Source organism: Marmota monax, unplaced genomic scaffold (genome assembly GCF_021218885.2).
Source record: "Marmota monax isolate L192 unplaced genomic scaffold, Marmota_monax_Labrador192_F-V1.1 WCK01_AAM20220418_F8-fsc00102, whole genome shotgun sequence".
NCBI classification, from domain to species: Eukaryota; Metazoa; Chordata; class Mammalia; order Rodentia; family Sciuridae; genus Marmota; species Marmota monax.
Genome location: NW_026692494.1, coordinates 2,122,322 through 2,138,203, shown reverse-complemented (window position 1 = coordinate 2,138,203; position 15,882 = coordinate 2,122,322). Strand labels below are relative to the sequence as shown.

The 15,882-nt window shown below is 52.7% G+C and overlaps 1 protein-coding gene and 1 long non-coding RNA gene across 2 annotated transcripts; one reads left to right on the top strand and one right to left on the bottom strand.

The window, feature by feature from the left end:
* Positions 1 to 1,389: 1,389 nt before the first annotated feature.
* LOC124092385 (uncharacterized) lies at positions 1,390 to 3,030 on the bottom strand. The gene is made up of 3 exons (XR_006851579.2): positions 2,872 to 3,030; positions 1,755 to 1,981; positions 1,390 to 1,623 (listed from the first exon to the last, which is right to left on the bottom strand). It is a non-coding gene; the product is annotated as an uncharacterized LOC124092385 (long non-coding RNA).
* A 3,570-nt stretch (positions 3,031 to 6,600) lies between these two features.
* On the top strand, positions 6,601 to 12,639 carry Saxo5 (stabilizer of axonemal microtubules 5). The gene is made up of 8 exons (XM_046443757.2): positions 6,601 to 7,360; positions 8,261 to 8,364; positions 8,450 to 8,550; positions 8,797 to 8,909; positions 8,989 to 9,098; positions 9,352 to 9,553; positions 9,988 to 10,073; positions 10,494 to 12,639. Exons 1-8 carry the CDS (start codon positions 6,601 to 6,603, stop codon positions 10,716 to 10,718), a joined length of 1,701 nt encoding a protein of 566 aa, XP_046299713.2. The 3' UTR covers positions 10,719 to 12,639.
* The last annotated feature ends 3,243 nt before the right edge of the window (positions 12,640 to 15,882 follow it).

Here is a 15,882-nt window from a genome sequence, read left to right as displayed (position 1 = left end):
GCTCTGGGAAGGGACATTGGAACCCTCCCATTCCTCTCACTCTTTCTGCTTCCCAGCCACCCTGAGGTGAACAGTCCTCCTCTGCCACATGCTCCCACCATGACATTGCTGTGTCACCCAGAGCAATGGGGTCAAACAACCATGAACTGAAACCCCTGAAACCGTAAGCCAAAAGAAACCTTTCCTCTTTACAAGTTGACTCAAGTATCTTGTTACAGTCGTGGCAAGCTGCCCAACACGATGACCATTTGTGTACTGCTTCTTTCACGGAGTGTAACATTTTCAAAGTTCACCGACACTGTAGCATGGTCCAGAGTTTCACTCTTTTATGTGGCTGAATAATATTCCACTGGATGGTTATACCGCATTTTGCTTCTCCATCCATCATTGATGAACATTTGGGCTGTTTCCACCTTTTGGTTATTATGAACAGAGCTGCTGTGAACATTCATGCCATGTACTTGCTTGACTACTTTCTTTCAGTTCCTCCGGGTATTTATCTAGGAGTGGAATTGCTGTGTGTATGTGAGGTGCTGGGAGGGAACCCAGGAGATCTTTACCCCTGGGTTTTTTTGTTTGTTTGTTTTGTTTTGTTTTTGTTTTGAGACAGGTTCTAAGTTTCTGAGGGCCTTGCTAAGATGCTGAGGCTGGCCTCAAACTTGCAGTTCTCCTGCCTCAGCCTCCTGGGATGACAGGCATAACTTTCTAAAGAACCACCCAACTGTCTTCCACACGGAGTGCACCATCTCAGAACTTCACCCGCTACCCTAAGGACACGTATGACTGCACATTCTTGCCGCAGGACTTTGCCCTGCTGTTCCCTTTGCCCAGACACCTGCGTGGCTCCCATGCTACCCTCCTCTGAATGTCCCCTGAATATCATTTTCTCAGGAGAGCTGCCTGATCACACCCTCGGGGACACTGCCTGCGGTTTCATCCTCCTCAGCCTTTAGCATTATCGAATTGATCATCTGCATCACAGAAGAGGGGTCTTTTTTAAGCTTTGAGGTTCAGGGCAAGGCACTGGCTCTGTTCTCAGTGACATCACATCCTGGCGGTGGTCTTGGCTGGAGGCCAGAGGATGGGAGGCGCCAGGCTTGCTCCTTTCAAGACAACTCTCTCCGGAGAACGACCAAGAAATCCCACAAGAACTCCCTTCAGAGGACATGCCCAAGGACCCAAGGGTCCCCCAAGCCCCACCTGCCAAAGGTCCCAGCAGCCCCCAATAGCGCTGCACTGCCCGCCGAGCCTGCAATAAGGTGGACCCTTACAGGACGCACAAGCAGCTCCCAAAGCACAGCAGCCATGGGTGAGGCCCTGGGTTTCATCCTCAGCTCTCCATATAAATGAAGATTCATTGACAACTAAAAAAATTTTTTTAAATTTTTTTTAAAAACAAACTACGTGTTTCGTTTATTCTTCTAGTTGCCTATCTCTCCTCAACAGATTGTGAACTCCACCAGGGCAAAGATGTTGGTCTGTCCTGGAACAAAGTGGTTCTCCGTAAGTGGGATTGCTTGCAGGGCTCAGCTCCTGTCCAGGGCTCTCTTCTCACCCTCCATATGGTCCTGGGAGAACTTGTCCACTCCCAGGTACAGGGCATTTGGTTGGAACTCGCCACAGCTAGAGCCGGGAGGGGATTGCAACAAGTAAATGTCCAGTTAGAAGCATTTTGGCCATAATCTAAACATCCATCCGTAGGACAGCATCCTGAACCCTTATGTGACATCATTCAGCACAACCCAGGAACTAACCTCGGTGGCATGACCAGAACCTAAATGGTCAAACTGGAGATTCGGTTGGTATGGGAAGGTCCAGCCTGATCCAGTCCCCAGTACTCTTCCAAAAGACAAGATCCCTGGCTGGGCGCCGTGGTGCACACCTGTCATCCCAGCAGCTTGGGAGGCTGAGGCAGGAGAACCTCAAGTTCAAAGCCAGCCTCAGCAAAAGCGAGGCGCTAAGCAGCTCAGTGAGACCCCGTCTTTAAATAAAATACAAAAGAGGGCTGGGGATGTGGCTTGGTGATCAAATGCCCCTGCATTCAAATGCCCCTGCATTCAATCCCTGGTACCCCTGCCCAAAAGAAAAGATCCCCGGAACCCATCTATTTCTTCCTGGCCCACAGCCCCCTCCTTCAGCAGTCCCTGTTCTTGCTCACCTAAGACCCTGACTTCCCCATAACAGCCCAAGCAGTGCACCAGGCCTGGTTTATGCTTGACAAGCTCCACCATGGAGCTACACCCCGCCCAGCCCCACAAGAAAATTTTAACTCCACATCCAACCAGTGCCCGTCCCTAGTAAGACTTGAGTGCAGGGGGGGGGGGGGTCTGTGTGCATCATCCTCCTGTAATTGGGGTCACTGTTTCTGCAGCAGAAAAAGATCCAAGCCAAGATGGAAGCGTGCAGAAGAAAGGAGGCCTCTAGTTTCTGCTGATGCATAGTTGGGGGATCCTTTCTCTCAAGCCCGTGCAGTCCCCCACGACTTTGTGATACCACAGTGCCTTTCTCCGGGCAGCTGCTGGGTACCAGGCCCTGTTCCAGGCACCTGAGACACATCAGTGAGCTTTGCAGGCACTACCCAGCCTTCCCAGCACCCGCCATCTGGTTAGAGCTGAACTTGACCTTGGAGAAAGAGACTCAAGCTGGCCTGGCCTTCACAGCTGGCCTTGGTGTTGCTAGGCACTAGTCTGGCAGTCACAGCTGGGCCCCGGCCAACATCCTCCTGCTCAACATAAACAATCCCATGGAATGCCAGCATCAGACAAGGCCACTCTGTGACCCTGGGAGGGCAAGACAAAACAAGCCCGCTCGGCGAACACATCGAAACCCAGGCAGAACGTGGGTGAAGGACCCCCTCCCCCTAAGGAGAACCTTGATAACCCTTCACCCGTCGCAGATTTAGTCTTGCTGCATTCCTCCAACTTCTTCCTGAAAACGATTAAGATACGCAGTAACAGAATGACCTCAATCCCGGCTTCCTGTGAGCTCCCGATCTGCCTCCCAGACCCTCCTTTTCCCAGCAGGCAGCAGGACTAGGCTGAAGTATGAATTGCAGCCGCCTGGCTGGACCAAAGCCAGGAGCTGGCAGCAGGTGCTCAGACCTCAACCCAGGGGGCGAAATGATGATTAGCCTGAATTCAGTGAGAAGGAGCCATCGCGAACTGGGTCAGCTTCGCCACTCTGACATCGTTATTTGGTTTTGGTTTTGATGCTTTTAATTTCTCAGTCAACTGGGCACGATGGTGCACGCCTGTAATCCTGGCAGCTCAGGAGACTGAGGCGGGAGGATCGCGAGTTCAAAGCCAGCCTCAGCAAGACCCTAAACTACTCAAGTAGACCTGTCTCTAAGTAAAGTATTAAAAGCGCTGGGGATGTGGCTTAGTGATTGAGCACCCCCGTGTTCAATCCCCAGTACCCCCAAAAAAAATTTTCAATTAGTTTTACTGAAGTACAATTTATACACAATAAAATTCACCTTTTTTTCTTTTGGGAGTATTAGGGATTGAACTCAGGGGGCACTTGACCACTGAGTCACATCCCCAGCCCTATTTTGTATTTTAATTAGAGACAGGGTCTCACTGAGTTGCTTAGCACCTTGCTTTTGCTGAGGCTGGCTTTGAACTTGCAATCCCCTCCTGACTCAGCCTCCCAAGCAGCTGGGATTATAGGCGTGCGCCACCGCGCCTGGCTAAAATTCACCATTTTAAGTATACAGCTTAATGAGTTTCAGCAAGTGTATACAGTTACATAATCCACCATGACAGTCAAAATACAGAACATTTCTATCATTTCCCAAATCTCTCTTGCCTCTCTTGTGTGTTTTCTCCCTCAGCCCTGGGGACTGAACCCAGGAGTACTTACCACTGAACTACATCCACAGTCCTTCTTTTTTTTTTTTGAGTCAGGTTCTCACTAAGTTGCTGAGGCTGGCCTCAAACTTGCAACTCTCCTGCCTCAGCCTCCCCAGCCAATGGGATGACAGGCATGCACCACTGCTCCTGGCCTCCCCCTCCCTTTTTAAAAATATTTTCTAGTTGTCAATGGACCTTTATTTTTATATGCGGTGCTGAGAATTAAACCCAGTGCCTCACACATGCTAGGCAAGCCCTCTACCACTGAGCCACACCCCTAGCCCCTGTATTTTTATTTTAATTTAAAAAAAATTTTTTTTAGTTGTTGATGGACCTTTATTTTATGTATTTGTATGTGGTGCTGAGAATTGAACCCAGTGCCTCACACATGCTAGGCAAGTGCTCTACCATGGAGCCACAACCCCATTATATTTTTGAAATTCACTAATTTTTAAAAACAATTTTAGATATAGGGTTTCATTACATTACCCAGGCAGGCCTTGAACTCCGGGTTCAAATGATCCTCCTGCTTCAGCCCCCTTAGTGCTGGGATACAGGCACGCACAGTGGGTTTGGTACACTGTATGTTCACAGGAACACAGCACGGTGTTTTGATACATGTGCATGCTGGGCAATGACCTCCTCAAGCTAATTAACATAGGCATTATCTCACACAGTTTTTGTGGTGAGAACATTTAAAATCTACTCTCTGGCTGGGGGCATAGCTCAGTGGAAGGGTATTTGCCTAGCACGGGGGAAGCCCTAGGTGGATTCCCCAGCACAGCAACTTTCAACTATACAGCATAATATTGTTATGCTGTTGTATTATATATTATTTTTATTTGTCTGATCATCTCAAAAAAAAAAAAGTAAAATTTCCAACCACTGGGTATGGGGTGAGGCCCTGGGTTCCATCCCCAGCAGTGTTAAAAAAAGAAAAAAGAAAAAAAAATCCAACGAACAAATGCATCCAGCACAGAACCAAGTTCAGGGTCCTTCAACTCTCCCCCCGACCACCTCACTGGGCCCAAATCCTCCTCAGTGTGTTCTAACTCTCAGGCACCCCTGGGACCACTAATAAGCCTGAGTCAAGTCAACCTGGAGCGTGCGCCTGAACCCTTTGGCTGGTGGGGCAAACTGACCCCATAAGAGTGCGCCTCGCAGGTCTGTGAGCCCTGGGATGATGTTAATGGATGCAGAAACGGCGGGGAGGGGGGAGAGGGGCCACCAGGAGGAGGCGAGGAACTGCTCCCGGTAGCCTATGGTGACCAATACTCACTGGTCATTACCATGCAGTCCCATTTTCCAGATGACAAAAATGAGCCTCCAAGAAGTCATGTCTAAAAGCCTCAGGAAGCAGGGTTGAGAGCCAGGTCCCCCCGCCTGCCTCCAGGGATGCCAGAGGACCATTGTGACAGAATCGTCAGGGGAAGCTCTTGGTCACAATACGCTGAGCCGGACCACACTTGGATGGAGCCCTTGGAAGGACCACATGAGTGTCCTCTGGAAGAGCTGGGACGGAAGGAGTCCAAGAGTCCCACCTGTTGCCAAGTGCAGGATTCCTTAGCTCCCGTGTCATCTCTTGAGGTAGGTCTCTGTCCTTGTCCCTGACCCTAAGTGGAAGGATACTCAAAACTACCTGGCCAGCAATCCTAGTTGTCAGACTCCCATAAACTATTTTAGAAAGACAAGAAAGCCCCAAGTGGCTGAGTGGAGGGGCTGCGAGTCTGAAGTTGAAGGTCGGAGAAGGAAGGGAAGGGGAAGGTTCTGACCCTCAGGCAGCCAGGAGACAGGAGGAGGCCGAGGGGAATGGGTAGGGCCCTGACGGCTGCAGACACAGAAGGAGCACGTGCTGCTTCAACAAGACAGTCGCAGGGGCTGCAGGGCTGGGGTCGAGCAGGACGAGAGTGGGCCCAGGTGGGAAGGAAAGGAGCCATGGGTGAGGATGAGAAGAGGGGTTCCTGTGTGAGACACACATGGAATACAGTGGTTGACATTGGGTTCTAGAATCAGAATGAGCCCTGGTTTCAAATCCTAGGCAAATGGCCACCTCCCTGAGTCTCAATGTCATATACAAAGCAAAGGCTAAAACCCACCTCACAGGGTCCAGCGTATTAAAATGGGTGCAAAGTGAAAATTCCATACATACTAGCTGTGGATGGACATTTTCCCCCATAATAGTGACCCCTCTGTTCTAAACCCTACTACCATCACCCCAACTTCATACTGAGAAAATGAGGTTCTCACCAGGGTCTTGCAGGACCTGGGGCCCATTCCTCTCCCATCTCATTGGCTATGGTGTTTTCATTCACTTACCTTACGTGTCTCTGGGCTTTTGCACTTTCTGTTCCCTCTGCCTGGGATGCTGTTCCCCCTAGATACTCAAGTTTCTCCTTTCCAGCTTTGTCAGATAGTTAACCAGCAGTCATCTCGGGGATATGATCCCTGCTTAAAGCTGCAACCCTGGACTGGGGTGTAGCTCAGTGTAGAGGGTTTGTCTAGTACCAGGGAGGCCTGGTTCCATGTCCGGCACCACAAAAACAAAACGAAACACCTGTAACCCACCGAACCCCTGCATGACTTTTCCCCCCACCACATTACCACCAAACGTACACTGCAACTGATGTTATTATATTTATTTACAATTGTACGTCACTCCCTGCTTCATTGTCAACTACATACAGATTCTTGATCTGGATAGTTAACTGATGTACCTGCCCCTCCCCGGGCCTAGAACAGTGCCTGGCACATGGCAGGCACCAACCGAAAGATCATCCCTCCACTTTCCCTGGGGGCAGGCACAGCTGGGCCTGTATTCTGGTGTCCGCCACCCCCCACCCACCCCCAGCGCAGTGCTTGGTGTCAGGAAAGGAGTCAAAGGCAGCATTGTCCTCCGTGTCCACTGGCTCAGTCTCGTGTCTTTGCCCCCTCGCATGTGGCACAATGTCCGGTGCTAGCAGCGAGCGCCCTCCTGCCGTGCCCGATGTCCCAACTGGACTTCCTCAAGGCCTCGCACTTCGCACTGGGGCCGGACTCCCGGCTGCACCGGGGCGCCATGCAGTCCACGATGCACCGGGACTTCCCGGCCCACCCGAGCCCCACCCCGAAGCAGCCGAGGGCGCCGCCTCCACTCTCGGTGCTCTTCCAACACAACGCGAGCCGGGCGGGACCGGAGCAGGTGTCGGAGATGCACCGCGAGTTCACGCCACGGGACGTGAAGCCCCCGGAGGAGACGCGGGAGCGCACGCTCGCCATGCAGTCCAGCAACCTGCGCATGCACGCGGACGAGCGCACCGGCGTCGGCTTCTCCAACGCGCGCGCCGCCTACGGCTGGCCCGAGCAGCCCGCGCACCCCCGCGAGCTGATACGCGGCGCGCGCCTCATCTTCGACCGCGACTCGCTGCCGCAGGGAGACCGAGACCAGCTGCGCGTCCCGCCCACCACGCATCAGGAGCTCTACCCGCCTCAGGACGTGTGCCCGCCGCCGCGCGCGCCTTGCTACCACCTCGGTGAGCGCGTGCCGGGGCCCCCTGAGCGATTTGAGGGAACACTTGGCCATGTCTGGAAACATGGTTGGTTGTCACCCCTGAGGCTGAGCGTGCCGCTGGCAGGCAGCGGGTAGAAGCCACGGAAGCGGCTAAGCATCCCACCGTGTGCAGAGCAGACCGCCTGCGAAAAGGGTCAGTAGTACCACGGTCAGTAGTACCAGGCTCCGAAAACCTGCAATCTCCCGGAGCCTCGGTTTCTGCCTCCGTGGAGTGGATTCTCTCCAGAGAGAAGTCCCCAATGCTAGTTTGAGGTCAGGCAAATCTGCTGAGTTGCCTACCTAACCCCCAGCCTTACGGCCTTAGTAACTAGGAGCAAATTGGCCTCTCCAAGCTTCACTTTTCTCATCTGCAAAATGGGTATGATCACAGGGTCCAACCTCACAGGAGCTGGTGAAGCTGAAGGAGCCCAGGCTGCACGGGGTACCTGGCAGGTAGAACAATATTAGCCACCATCTGTGTGATTTTCCAATTCTGTCACTCCAGGGGTCCTTCCTGTGGACATCAGGAATCACAGTCCCTCCAAGCTGGACTCGGGGATTGTCAGACTTGAATTTGACTCTTAGTTCTGGCCCCTAATTTTTGTGACTTCAAGTAAGTTCCTTGCCACTCTGAACTTCAGGCAGGCTGCAAGACAAGGGGACACCAGGCCCAAGAAGGCAGTGCAGAGCACTGACCCTAGAGCCCGGCTCAGGACTTGGTGGTTATTCGTGATGCTGTTACCTTTATTATTATGGTGTTTTCTGGACTGATCAGGGCTGCCCACCTTCCTCCCCAGGCAAGGAATCAGATCCCAGGGGGCCTGAGGCTGCAGGGAATCCATCCCACTCCCCTCTCTCTCCCACCTCCTCTTCCCCTCCACAGGTGGTCCCAACACCCTCAAGTGGGGCTACAAGAAACAACAAGGGACCTCCTACCGGAGAGAGTTCCAGGCCCTGCCGGGCTCACCTGCCTTAATGTGTAGGAGGGTAAATCAAGGCTGGGCCGGGGTTGCTGGGGAGGGCAGCCATGGGGGCTGGGTAGTCTTGGCCTTCCATCCCTCTCTGTCCACAGGCCTCCTCCTCTGTGCAACTGGGAGACTGCAAGCTGGGCTATGGGCTCATGTTTTCAGACCTGAAACAGACCCATAGGCCCCAGGGGCTGCCCCCAGACAGGTACCAAAGGACCACTGCCTTCCCCTGCTCCAATATGGACCGTGGCTCTCAACAGCATGTGGGTGTGCCACTTAGGTTCCTAAAGCAGTTGCTGTCAAGGTCTCCATCCTGGTCTGGAAGGTGCCACTGTTGGGCCAGCTCACCCACTATTAGGGTGCTCTGGCTTGACCAGTGGGCCGTTGCCCTCCTCCCCTTTCCTGGGAGTTGCAGGGGAAAACACATGGATCCCTCCTTCCTTACCCGCAGGTATGACAAGGCTCAGGCCGCCACTCACATCCACCATGTGAATATTCGTCCTGGAGACGGCCTCTTCCACGACAGGACCACCATGACCGACCACTTCTACGCCCGGGAGCCAAGTGAGAACTACTCCCTGCCCTGCCCCGGCTCCCTCGGCAGCTTTCCCCGGCTGCTCAGCACCTACTCTACCACTGACAGAGCCTTTTGTTCTTCATGGGGATCAGACTCCGAAGTCCCACATCCTGAAAGGAAATTGGCACCCGGGCCCCGGCAGCCTCAGCACCTCCATGCAGTTCTTCCACGGCCAGGTCAGTGGGTAGGGAGAGGTGCCAGGGCTCATAGGGAAAAAGACTTAAAAGGCAGAGCAAATAGCAAGTGCAGAGGCCCTGCGATGGGTGTGAGCTGGACACATGCCAAGATCTCTTGGGGTCTCTTTGTACCATCGAGGGCAAGTCACTTCACACCTCCCAGCCTCACTGGCTCTGTCCAGAGGGGGAGGGAGCCTCCAGGGCCACCAATGGGAGGACTTGGGAGCTTCCTGGGTACCTGTGGGTCCCACAGGTACCACCAAGCACCCAACCACCTGGCCGCCACATGACCCATGAGAATTTGAAGTGCCACGTGATCCTAGGAGAGGAGAAGCTGCTGGGACACTTTTTCCAGACCACCACGGGCTCCCATTACTGCCCCCAGCATGTGGAGGGGTCACAGAAGATACCCAGCCTCCAAATGACACAAAGCAACCTACCCAAGGGCACCTGTGGTGAGGGGAGTGGTCCTTCCCCCTCTAGAAAGCCCCTCCCGGTCACAGCTCTGCCCTGGTTGATGGCTGTGGCTCTGCCACCTAAGGCTTAATATCCTACCCAGAATTGACTAGGCCCCCAACCCACCCCTGGGCTGCCCCACCCCTGGTAGCCTTGGCCCTCCCTCCCCCTGTCCCCCATGGCACAACCACCTACTTCCTGTCCCTTTTCTTATCTTCCCTCACTTCCCACAAACCCCTCCTCCTGTTGGACTCTAGCTCCTCAGGAGCCTACCCTACCTGGTCATGTCCCTAGTTCATCTGGACGGGCCCTGCCCCACCCCCAGGCCAACCTTAGAGCTTGGCCTCTGAGCCCTTCCCCGCACCTCAGTCTGTCACATCACCGAGGCCTTGTCCTCTGCCCTTTCCGTGGCCTCCCCCTTCCACATCTCCAGAGTTCGATTTTCTAACCATGAACCAGAAGATGCTGAAGCCGCACGGAAGAGCTAAAGCCCTGGTGACCAAAGAGTTGTTACAGAAGGTGAGACAGGGGAGGGGTCCAAATCATTGTGGACTCAGAGTTTGTGTCAAGTCCACTAGGGTCACAGCCTGGTCAAGGTCACCCCTAGCTCACCGCCAGGGTCAGGTCAGCATCAATTCAGGGGTATCTTCATTTCACCAGCCAGAGTTAAATCTCAAGCTGAGGGGATTAACTTAGAGTCACCTAGGATCACCCCAGCCCTGGGGTCATTCTAGGGGCACCCCTGGTTTCTCTCCAATACCTGGGTCAATCAAGACTGGGGCCCCTTTTGCCCACCTCCCCAGAAACCAGTCACCAGCCAAACCTGGCTGAGCCTGTTCCCACTCTTTGATGACCCCAGGGTGGTCCAGGGCCCACAGGGTGGCCAGAATAGGTCAATTCAACAGGCTGCCCTCCCAAACCATCACCCTGACTTCACAGTGCAAATACAGCCACCTGGAGCCCCCGCTGGGTGGACAGCGCTTCCTCTCAACCAACTACCAGGTTGACTTTCCTTTCAAGTACCAAGGCCCAGTAGTACTGAAGACGATGAATTTCCAGGAAAGCCACGTGCCCCTGGGCACACCTCGCCAGCTGGGCTGCAGGCGCAGGAAGGTAGATCCTCAGACCCCACAGATGCCTATGTACCCATGCCTCAGCCAGTAGTAAATGTCACCTTGATGGCATCCTGTCCCATTCCATTAGTCGTCTGTTAAAGAGGATGCTTGGATGAGTGGGGGCCAGAGGAAGGAATCACACTGGAGAGAATGTCTCATTCGTTCCATGGAGAAAACCCTGGATGCCTGACCAGACACATCGGCAAACCTTGGGGTTACTCTGAATGATGTGAGAGTATAGAGTCACAGTGTGTGACACAGGCATTGGGGTGGGGGTTCAGGATGCAGGCTCCTGGGCCCCGCTGGACACGATCCACATCCTGACTCCTCCAGGTCCTGACTTCTCCAAACTTTACTGGAAGACTGGGGTTAACCTTGCTGGACCCCATTTTCCTAGCAACTGATCTGCACCTACCCCGAGCGTCTAGCTTTCCCCAGGACATAATTCTGCAAACCGTCTCTTCCTAATGAGAGTCATTGTTACCTTAACCCCTGTGAGCTTGATCTGTAAAATGGAGCAAAAGAGCAAATCTCTCATGAGATCCTTACAACCGACGGGAAGCTGAGCAGTGCACTGGTTGGCCACATGACCAGCCCTCAGATCAGAGCAGCACCCAGGGAAAACCGAAAAAAGCCACAAGGACACAGTGAGGTCCCAGGAGGTAGGTGTGCAGCCAATCGAAAGTCAGAAGGAAAAAGGTGGAGTCAGGCCCTAAAGCCCCCGAGTGACCAGTACCTTGGACAGCGACCGACCTTTAAGGTCTGGGGTCTGGTGAAGAAGTTACATCTACCTGGAATAGCATGGGCCTTGGTGGCCAAGCTGTAGGCTGTTATAACCCTGTTTCAAAGAATGAACCTGGGGCCAGACCTCCAAAGACCAAGGCGCCCCGTCCAACAGCCACAAGGAGCCAACCCTGAGCCTGGTCAGGTGCCCTTTCTCCCTCGGCATCAGCTCTTCGAGGCCAGGCTCTTATTTGCACAGCAAGGGCAGGAGTCCAGCTTGGGACCCCACAGGAACAGGATGGCCCTTTTGGCTGCACTCATAGATAGTCCCACACTGACCCCAAGAGGGTCTGCTGGCCACAGGACCCTTCTGTGCTTGCCTGCACCGAAGACATTTTGCAAGACGCTGCTCCGAGTTGTGTTGTGATAAATCTGGGTTCTCACTCTCGGCCCCGCTGGCATCTTGGGTCAGATAATTCTTTGTTGGAGGCTGTCCCTGTGTATCACAGGGTGTCCTTGATCCATTAGTTGTTAATAGCGTACCCCACCACAACAGGTATTGCCAAATGTCCCCCACGGTGAGGTGTGGTGGAAATTGCCCTGGTTGGGAACCACGGCAACAGAACATCCTGTTCTGGTGAAGCTAGTCTGCCTTTTGACCAGATAACTAGAACTTTCCTTTCTGCTTTAGCTGCTAGGAAGCTCAGGTCTCTGTAGCTCCAGTTACAGGGCTGCTTGTGCTCCTGTCTAGTTCCAGGGATGGTTTCCCGCAGCCCAGAGGCCAGGTGAAAAACAATGGGTGGGATTTCAGCACAACTGGAAGCATTTCCTAGTCATGGAACTGAGCAGCCCGGGGTGGCTGGCCAAGGGAGAACAGGCACACTACTGGAAATGTTCAGTGAGCAGGGGAAAACACTACAGGATGATTCTGGGTGTATTTTTGAATTTACACCCATTCCTCTATTACATTTAGCACCCCCCCACACACACACACACCAAGGCTTCTGACCAGGATGAATAAAAGAAGATTGAAAGTGGGAAAACCAATTACTTTTTAAAGGAAAACAATTTCATCAACTGTAAGCAGCACCTGGCAACAGGACTCAGACCTGTCATTTTCCTGTCTTGGACAGGTGGTTTCAAGCTCTGAAATTCCTCATTTCCTCAGCTGTGAAATGGGGACACAATAGTTCCTCCTTGGTAGACAGAGGGATTACAAGGATTAAATAAAATGTGGCTGTGCTTGGCACAGGGCCTGAATTATCTGACCTACAGCTCAAAGAATGGCGCCTAAAAATTGTCTTAAGTAATTTTTTTTTTGTAAGGGACAGAAACCAAGCTCTAGCCAGTCCAAGCAAAAAAGAATTTTATTGACTTAGAAACAAGAATGTCTGGAATTGGGAGCTGGGAGTGCCTTGGTGCTAGAGCGCCGGCTTAGCATGCAGCATGCGGATGCCCAGGGTTGCATTCCCAGCAGAAACGGGGCGGGGGGGGGGGGGAGGGACAGGAGGAAAGAAGGAGGGAGGAAATAGAGAGGAAGGACAGAGGGAGGGAGAGAGATAAAGAGGGAAGGAAGAAGGAAAGAGGGAGGGAGGAAAGGAAGAAACCAAAACAAGGTCTGGAATTGGGTCTCACATGGGGTATGCTGGTTCCTCATCTGGACTGTCTTCCTCACCATCTCTCAATCCTATTTCCCTCCAAATGATGGAAAGGAGGATGAAGATAGCTCCAAAGGAAGGAGCTATCTCCCCTTCTCCCAGTAGAATTTAAGAAACACGATGATTGGTCCATTTGAGTCACGTGCTCAGCCATGAATCAATCACTACGCTCAGAGGAATGGTGTACTATGATTGGTTGGCCCAGTTGAGTAGGCCACTCTGAAACTTTTGGTTCCCCAAACTTTACCGGGAGACTGAGGTTAACCTTGCTGGACCCCATTTCCTAGCAACTGATCTGCGCCTGCCCAGCACATCTAGCATGCCCCAGGGCATAATTCTGCAAACCGTCTTTCTAGTGAGAGTCATTGTTACCTGGAGAGAGAGTGGAAGGTGTTTGGGAGTGACCTAGAGACAACCAGTGTCCCCCAGCTATTTATGGTCCCAGTTTTACCTCCCACAGCATTACCTGTCCACTCTTTCAACTTGGAGCAGAGAACTTAGTTTTAATAATCAAAATGGAGCAGATATCAGCTTTTGCTTCATAAGAAGCAGAAAAAAAAGCTTGTGTCTTCCAAGACCTTGCTGAAGGCTGCATGAAAGCTCCCACAGATCCCAACATCCTGATATTTTTGTTAAAAGTCCCTCAATCCACAGTCTCAGGAGACATGTGATCGGAGTTTCAAGATAAAATAGGCTACAATTTAATTAGCTGTTTTTCTTCCACATAACAGATTTCTGAGGAGTGTTCTTCTACGAGGCTGTCATATACATCCAGACAGTCTGTGTACTGCACAAACCTAGGGAGCCCTGTTCACTTTATAATCCATGCAGGTGGTGACCCGACTTTGCTTAGCCATTTCCACATTTTAAGTTATTTTTCTCAATGAATGAAAGGGACAGAAATCCTAAAACTAGTTCAGAACCCTGGAAATTTGTTGAGACTAGAAAGAAGGCTTCGGGCTTCAGGCACAAATCTAGCCAGAGCGCTCTCCTTGTCTAACCTCTACATTCTGGTGTATATTGGCCTCATTTTCCAGGCTGTTCTGAACAACAAAGGATGTGACTGCAGACATGATGAGTCCCTATAGCTCATGATCCCCGATGAAGGGCAAAACCCACCAACTTCACATCGTCATCCCAGACCTAGTTCTTGTGGCCATGTTCTTTGTTAGTACATGGAGATTCATATCAAACTGGGGAGCTTTAGACACAGATCCAACCACAAAAGCAAGGTGCTCAGATGAGCTGAGCAGAGAGAAACAACAGATGTCCTTGCGCATGCTGTTGCTAATGAGATTATCCAGGGGTGACAGGATGAGGCACCAGAGACCCCATCCGACTGAAGTCATCTCAGATCATTCAGATCCACTGTGAACTGGCAGGAAGGTCTCAGACCATAGTCCAGCACAGACTCACAAGGTTCAGGAAGGGACACACGCCTGGACATCTGGTTGCTCGGGGCTGTTGGTATTTGCGGGTAGGTGGTGTTCAACACACCAAAGATTCTCAGGAACCCACCTGTAGTCCAAAAAAAAAAATGATTTAGCTTCTTTAGTAAGGAGACAACCACCACGGGGGACCTTAGGGTCCCTCTAGAAGAGGGAATTGGGATTTGGGGAGGATTTGGGCTTATGCTGGGTGGTTTTAAGGAAAGCTGAAGCGACTTCAGAATGTGCTGTGAGGAAGCAGAGAACAAATTCGTGGCAGAAGATTCAGTGATTTTTAGATCCGAGGTGGGAGGATTGAAAGAGTCGCTGCTGCCATTGGCAAGAAGCAGTAGCATTTGCATTAGTGGGGAGAGGAGGGTGGGCACTCATTTTTTTGTAGTTGCAGTGTGTTCTCGTCTCTATCTTGGTTTAGATATGATCACAGAGTGGCCTTGTCTGATCATTGCTTATATTCTGTGGCCGTTGTTTATGTTTAATAAAGAACATCATGGCCCGGCTGCCAGCTGCCAGGGGCTGTTTTTTCTCACCCCCTCCCCAGCAGGGAACTGTGTTGCCAGGTAGTGTGTCCAGAGCCCTCCCCAGTCCTGGCTAAGGTTTCCCAGAAATCAGCAGCCAAGACAGGCACTTGGAGTCCCCCAGGGACAGCAGCAACTCGTCATCTGGGTAGGAGGCTGAAGACACTAAGGGAAAGAGAATATCTCAGACTCTGCTCCCCTGGGGGTGTAAAAGGGTGTACCCAGAAAGAGTGAGGGGTTCCACTATAAAGAAAAAAAATTGAGAAATTCTGGATTAAGTAAAGATAGACATGTTTTTAAAACCGTGGGGCTTCTCAGAGGCCTCACCATGCTCCTGTGCAAGGCGAGTCTGCCCCAGCCATGTCACAGTTGCTGTCTTTTGAACAAAGGTAGTCAGAGACATTGACAGGAAGCCAAGACAGACACTGGCAGAAAGAGAAACAGAGACAGACACAAAGAGGGGGCAGAGGCAGAGAAAGTGAAGGAACGGGGCAAAGCGACGAACAGAGGACAGGGATAAAGAGATGAGGACCGAGAAAGGGACGGAGAGCTAGGGACTGGGAGAGGCAGGTCCAGAGAGAGAGACAGAGAGGGCCGGGGCCAGAGAAGGACCGAGAGGGCCCGAGGACAGCCGCAGGGACGCAGCCAGAGCGGCGCGGGCGGGCGCGGCGCAGACAAAGGCGCGGTCGCGCGGCCGGGGCGGCCGGGCCGGGACAAAGGCTGGCCCGGGGGGCGGGGGCAGCGATGGCGACGGCCGTGGCGGGCGCGGGCGAACTACAAGTCCCAGCAGCTCCCGCTGCGGCCCTCGGCCGGCCCCTCTCGCTCCCCGGGAGCGCCTGGCGGGGCCGCTGGGCCGAGGGGGCCGCCGG